At 44.7% G+C, this 7,462-nt stretch overlaps 1 gene segment (V, D, J or C); it reads left to right on the top strand.

Annotated features, from left to right (window-relative positions):
* Nucleotides 1–6,865, top strand: part of LOC115457316 — a 28,969-nt gene extending 22,104 nt beyond the window's left edge. Inside the window, 4 exon segments of the C gene segment in view lie at nt 51–317; nt 2,171–2,224; nt 5,305–5,412; nt 6,808–6,865. Coding sequence covers nt 51–317; nt 2,171–2,224; nt 5,305–5,411 — 428 coding nt within the window.
* The last annotated feature ends 597 nt before the right edge of the window (nt 6,866–7,462 follow it).

Here is a 7,462-nt window from a genome sequence, read left to right on the forward strand (position 1 = left end):
GGACAGACAACTTATTGCAGCTTTTTCTCTGCTGTTCATTGCTTCCACAGACATTCGTGATTCTGAACCTTCGGTCTACGTCCTTCAGCCCCCCATGAGCGCAGAGTCAAATGTGAGCCCTATCTGTCTGCTGACTGACTTCTCTCCGGCCAACGAGACCAGGGCAGTTGTCAACAATATAACACTGAATAATTCGGCTATGCTGGTGAAAACCGACAAGGAATGGAGTTACGGCATTGTGGCATGGAGTTCTACTGAGGAGTCTGAGTGTAAAGCAGAGTACGGAGGCAAAATGTACAGTTCGGGCATGCCTAAAGGTGAGAAAAATAGATCTGAAACTTATTCACTACAAAACAGTTTCTGAATTAAAAACAAAAATTCTCCCACTGCATTTTGGAAAGATTACACCTTGTTTTCTCAAAAAAATAAAGCACGAGTTTGAGCTGGATGCACTAAAGCATTTTACCTAGACACAACGGACTAGGGGCCAGATACACTAAACCTAATGAGCCAGCAACGTGGGTTTTAAACTGGTTCTAGCCAGTTTAGCGCACAAGTAGTAAACCGGGGACATGCACAAAAAAGCATTTTCCTGTCACGGTAGCAGCTAACGAAAATGGAATGCAAATGATCCAAAGGCTATTATAATGAGATGCACTACCATTTTCCGATCCCTTACCGTGGAAAACCTAATGGGAGGTCTACACCTCTCGCTGGGGCAAAGGAAAGAATCGGAAGAAAAAAAATGTCGTCAGGAACGTCCTTTCTGGACATCCTTCACTCAAAAAAAAAACCCCTCTAAAAAGACATCCTTTTTGGATGTCCTTCACCTGTAACAAAAAAAAAACCCCACCCCACTCCAAAAAGACGTTCTTTTTGGACATCCTTCACTGCGTGATCCCGTTTAGCTCAGCTGAGAGAGACCTGGAGGTCTCTCAGCCAATCACAGCGCATTTAGCTGAGCTAAACGCGCTGTGATTGGCTGAGAGAGACCTAGGGGCGGAAGATGGATGGGTGTCGAAGACGTGGACGATGGATGTCCTCAACTGCGTTCTCCTGCTAGGATCACGGAAGGGAGGAACCTGAGCCGCATCGGAGCCTTCCTGCAGCAGGCCATGGAGGGGGTGTGCGGCGCGGCGTCTTCCTCTCCTGGGCGGCACAGGGAGTCGCAGGGACGGCCACAGGCAAAGCGGAAAAGGCGGACATCATCAGAGACGTCCTTTTTGGACGTATTTGGCATGCGCAGAGCAGCCAGCATAATGCTTGGCTGCTCTGCGCATGCTCGACCAGCCGACTGGCTTCCGAGGGAAGAGAATGCAAGTGAGCTACAATGAGCAGCTCATTTGCATTCCATTTCCCTTGATGCATGGCCGTTCCCTACCGATTCGCTATGAAATCGGTAAGAGAAGGGCTCTTCCGAGGACCTTAGTGCATCTGGCCCTAGATTCTATACATCATTCCTAAACATTTGACACTTAAATGAAATTCGCTTAGGCGTGTTCTATAAAGTATGCTTTAATTTAGGCGTACTTTATAGAATAATCCTAAATTTCCATGTGGTTATAGAATACATTGAGCGCCGGTCCATCTGACTAAATTCAGTTGCAGTCAATTACACCAACTAAAATCTGGTGTCAATCCCAACGCCTAAATTAGGTGCGGATTGGGTGTATTCTATAACAACATGCCCCGCCCATTCCACGCCCATATCCACTCCCACTTTCCAACTGTGCAACTTAGATTTTACACGCACCATGTTACAGAATATCCAGGGGTCCTTTTACCAAGCTGTCGGAAAAAAGGCCCTGCGCTAAGAGAACTCTTACCGTCACTCTGTAAAAGGGCCCTTTAGCAAGTAGTGCGCGTAAATTCTAATTAATGCCAATTAGTGCTGATAACTGCTTGTTAACATCCAATTAGCAGTGCTGGTTAGCTTCTTAACTAATTACGTTATGTGCATTGTTATAAAATACGCTTCAATTTTTGCACGGAAATCTCAACGCGATATATTGAATCCTGGGGAAAATGGGTTAAAGCCTTGTGTAAACCTGCGCGTGAAGGACTTATATAAAAGATGAAGAAGCGAGAGACGAGGAAAGAGAAAGAGCTAAGTGTATTATTAATGGGCCAGTTATGACTAACAATATTCTGTTTTTATGTTTAATCTCAGATGGTGCTCAGGACACCTGCTCTTCCATGAGTATCAACGAATATTTTGAAACAGGTAAATACCGCCTCGGTCCAGTCATTTTTATACTGTAATAGGTTACATAACCTAACTACTTTCCAGATATGTGCGTAAGTTAAAAGCATTTTCTAAAGGGAATTTACGCACATATAGTTCTACCTCCTGAAATTCAGGCACAACTTGATTGATCTAGTTTACTCAGTTATATGCATATTTTGAGATAAACCCTGCCCCTGAGAACCCCTCCTCTCAAATCAGAGAAACTTATACCTCTATAGGGTGTATGCTCATAAGGTTGAATGATATTGCATTTTATCTTGCAATTTTTATATATATATATATATATATTTGTGCTCCGTGTTCTACTGCCTTCAGCTGAAAAAGCAAGTTATAAGACTTTGTATTAAATTATGGGGCTCATTTTCAAAGCACTTAGACTTACTACCCTGTTTCCCTGAAAGTAAGACATCCCCCGAAAATAAGACCTAGTAGAGGTTTTCCTGAATTGGTAGATATAAGGCCTCCCCCGAAAGTAAGACCTAGCAAATTTTTGTTTGAAAGCAGGGCCGCCCCCGGGCCGCCCCCTCCCCACCCTTGGTCGCCTGGCCCCCCCTCCAACCACCCTCCGTCGCTCCCGGAACTAACCTTAAACGCCTCCTTTCACCTTCGCAGCAAGCAGCAGCAGGGCAGACCTCTCCTTCCTTCCTTCCGTGCCCTGCCCTTGCGGACGTTGCTGCGAAGGTGAAAGGAGGCATTTAAGGTTAGTTCCAGGAGCGATGGAGGGTGGGCGGGCCAACCCCGATCCAACCCCGATGTTTTCCCGAAAAATAAGACAGCCCCTGAAAATAAGACCTAGCGCATTTTTGGGGGCAAAAATTAATATAAGACAGTGTCTTATTTTCGGGGAAACACGGTAATAGGTTACTATGGAACTTTGTAACTCTAAGCGCTTTGAAAATACACCTCCATGTAACTTTGTAAGTCTAAGTAATTTGAAAATTCGCCTCTAAATTAAATTAAATGACGTTTAGAGATAGGAATCCCTGGCAGTTTTATAAATCCACCAATTTCTATGTGTAAGACGCTATTTTACAGCCAGAAATGTTGTATCTAATTACTTAAGAACATAAGAAGCCCCCTATTAGGTCAGACCAATGGTCCATGTATCCCAGTATCCTGCTTCCAACAGTGGTCAATCCAGGTAACAAGTACCTGGCAGAATCCCAATTAGTAGCAACATTCCAGAACCTCAAAGAGTAACAAGATTCCGGAACCCCAAAGAAAAACAAGATTCCGGAACCTCCAAAGAGTAACAACATTCCATGCTACCAATCCCAGAGACAAGCAGTGTCCTGCGTAAGGATGCACTAAAGCCACGTTTTACCGCAGTTCAGTAAAAGGGTTTCTATGTAATAACATGAATATCACTTAGACACCCTGCTGGCATTCTAAACATTTATGCCTGCAACACATATGTAAAATGTGCATGCCTAGATTATACAGTTGGCTTTCTCATGCCGAAGCTAAGTGTCGACCTGTTTCCAAATACTAATCTCCTGCTTCCTTCCTCATACTCGGTCTCCATAGAAAATTTCCCTCAATCTCCATACTTAAGATACACATTCTCTCCCTTTTATTTCAAAGGGGGAAAAGAGGTGTCAACAGTGAAAGCAAATCAAGGGATCAGAGTGCGATTTTAATTTTTGGAAAAGGAGGTTGCAAGCAATGCAGTGGCGTTCCTAGCGTTGACGACACCCGGGGCGGATCGCCGATGCGCCCCCCCCCCGGCGAAATGACACCCCCCCGGGTGCACGGCGCTAGGGGGGTGCCGCGGCGCGCGCCTGTCGGCTGCAAGTTCGAATCGCTACGCTAAATTCTCTCGTTCGCTGCAGCTCCCTCCCTCTGCCCCGGAACAGGAAGTAACCTGTTCCGGGGCAGAGGGAGGGAGCTGCAGCGAACGAGAGAATTCAGCGTAGCAATTCAAAGTCGCAGCCGACAGGCGCGCGCCGCGGCACCCCCCAGCGGCGTGCACCTGGAGCAGACCGCCCCCAGCGGCGTGCACCCGGGGCAGACCGCCCCCACCTTGGTACGCCACTGAAGCAATGTAAACATTTTTAACAGCAAAATTGTGGAAGTCCCAGTGTCATTCAAGGCCATATTGTCTTTCTTCCCAGCAGTGGGATTTTTAAGCTAGTGTTTCATTGTACTGCAAAGACGAGACAGGGGAATGCTATGGTTCTAATACTTGCGATCCTCTTAGAATAATGTGATAATGCAGAATAGTGGAGGAGTGGCCTAGTGGTTAGGGTGGTGGACTGAGTTCGATTCCCACTTCAGGCACAGGCAGCTCCTTGTGACTCTGGGCAAGTCACTTAACCCTCCATTGCCCCATGTAAGCCGCATTGAGCCTGCCATGAGTGGGGAAGCGCAGGGTACAAATGTAACAAAAATAAAATAGATACTATTGGAGATTCTACATGGAATGTTGCTACTATTGGAGATTCTACATGGAATGTTGCTACTACTGGAGATTCTACGTGGAATGTTGCTACTATTGGAGATTCTACATGGAATGTTGCTACTATTGGAGATTCTATATGGAATGTTGCTATTCCACTAGCAACATTCCATGTAGAAGGCTGCGCAGGCTTCTGTTTCTGTGAGTCTGACGTCCTGCACGTATGTGCAGGACGTCAGACTCACAGAAGCAGAAGCCTGCGCAGTCACATTGGTGATCTGCAAGGGCCGACTTCTACATGGAATGTTGCTAGTGGAATAGCAACATTCCATGTAGAATCTTAAATAGTAGCAACAGCGGAGGAGTGGCCTAGTGGTTAGGGTGGTGGACTTTGGTCCTGGGGAACTGAGTTCGATTCCCACTTCAGGCACAGGCAGCTCCTTGTGACTCTGGGCAAGTCACTTAACCCTCCATTGCCCCATGTAAGCCGCATTGAGCCTGCCATGAGTGGGAAAGTGCGGGGTACAAATGTAACAAAAAAAAAATATATATATATATTTGCGATCCTCTTAGAATGATATGATAATGCAGACTATAACATTTTATAAATCAACGAATCAATCTACTAATATCAGCACCCTCTTCTTCCTAAACACAGATGAGAAACTCAACTTCCTTTCCGTCACAGTCTTGGGGCTGAGAATCATTTTCGCAAAGACCATTTTAATTAATGTGTTAATGACGATGCGGCTGTGCAGAAGCTAAGGTGAGAGAAATACTATTTAGAACGGCTCTGCCTGATGTTAAACAGGAAACCCACTGAGGGCAGTATTATATAATACGTCTTCTAGGTAGGAAGCTCCGCACAGAATACCAGTTTAGTGTGGAATCCACTCGGTAGATGAGAGGTTGGTGCAGGTGTAGCTTACACTTCCAAGGGAACCCCGCAGAACTGCTTCCGTCCCCGCGGGAATCCTGCGGGTTCCGCGGGATTCCCGCAAACCCCGTTCCCGTGCAGCTCTCTAGTGTGGACCTTACCAGTGTCTAACTTTGGGTGCCTTTCATAGAATTCTCCCCTTAGCATTGGGGTGGTCCGGGGCGGAGTCTGTGTGGGTCCCTGAATTTATCCAGGCACCAGTAATATTTAGCACCAGTGCCCGGATAAGTACCAGGGGAAGTAACATCGCATAAATATCAGGCTTAACTCCCCGGAGAGCTATTCGGGTAACGGCACAGAATAGTCCAAGTACACCGATACCTTCTGGGAGCCACTGAGCGCCCAAATAATCAGTGTTGGTATCTGGCTAGAGGACGGCACTGAATATCAGGGCACAATCAGCCTGCGGCAGTCAGCATTTATTAAAACACTGACCGCCGTGTGTCGAATATTACCTGGTAAATTTTGAAGAGCACTATAATGAACCAAGGCGGGAATTTATATATGGCATCTGTAAATACGCCTTAACCCCTCCCCTACACACACAGTGCGATTCTATAAGGGGTATGCGTCCTTTATAGAATCACGTTTAGCACTTAACTGCGTCTAACTGTCAACGCCTGCACAGGCCTAGTTGTAGACGCCGACAGTTAGGTGCAATTCTACAGGTATAAAATTTGGGAATGCCCCTAGCTGTGCCCCCCAAAGTGTTACACGTATTAGGATTTAGGTGCAGATTGTCGTACATCTCAATGTGCACGTAAATCTTAATTCGGGTCAATTAGTGCTGATAATTGGTTGCTATCACCCAATTATCAGTGCTGCTTCGTTAGTTACTCAATTACATTTCGCATGTGTAACTCATGTGTAACCATAAACAGAATTTGGGGGTAAATGTACACTTATGAATTCACAGAGGATTCAACTGTTTGCACACTGAATTATGCAATCTTACGGTTTTTTTTGTAAATTCTGACGTGCCAATAAAGGACAAATTTTTTAAAAAAATTTGCAAACAAAGCAAATAGTTCGGTCTGTCTTTCCCAGACTGCATTACTGCTAGGACAAAATTATTGTACTCCTGCAGTCTTCTGCTGGGAGATAGCATGGGGTGAAACCTTCGGGCAGCCAATCACAGTATAGGCATTCTGCTTACCATTTTACCACTAGAGGATAACCATCTGCCCCCGGCAGTCAGCTAACAAATCTTTTTCTTCTTTTCAGGACTGCACTGCAAAGGATTGCATCCAGCAAAGAACTGCTTTAGAATCTGCACGAATGTTTTGATTTTTTTATTATTTTATTTTCTTAAAACTAGTTATACTTCCATTAAATCATCTGTGCTCTCGTTATGTGTGTCCCTGTAAAATCAAAAGCTCCTTTAGTCTTCCCCTCCCTCCAAATTCTACCATTGTTCAAATATTTGTCATCTTTTGTTTGTCTGTACTGTAGTTGGTTTTGGCATTAAAAAAAACCCATAAGCAGCATGAAATGGGGTTTTTTTTCCCTTCACCATTTTCTGTTAAATCTGTGGCTTATCGACTGAATGTACCCCCCTGAGGGAGGGACCACCTTTAATCCTGGTTTTGGATAACAGGACCCTCGGCCACATCTTGCTGAACTGTTCTATGCTACGTCCTTTTCTTCCTCTTTCATAAAACTCTATGGAAAATGTAAAATAAGTATATTTTATAAATAGCAGTGTACCTAGGCTCGATTTTCAATGAGAGGTTTTTAGGACAAATGTAAATAGTTTCATTGCGTTCTGTTTTGGTTGTTTTAAGACTGCTGTACTTTGAAGAATTTTATATCTAAGTGTGCCACTAGAACAACAGATTTGTATTATTAATAAAAATGACTTTGTATTGTTATATTCAAA

The sequence above is a fragment of the Microcaecilia unicolor genome, chromosome 14 (assembly GCF_901765095.1).
Source record: "Microcaecilia unicolor chromosome 14, aMicUni1.1, whole genome shotgun sequence".
Classification (NCBI taxonomy): Eukaryota; Metazoa; Chordata; class Amphibia; order Gymnophiona; family Siphonopidae; genus Microcaecilia; species Microcaecilia unicolor.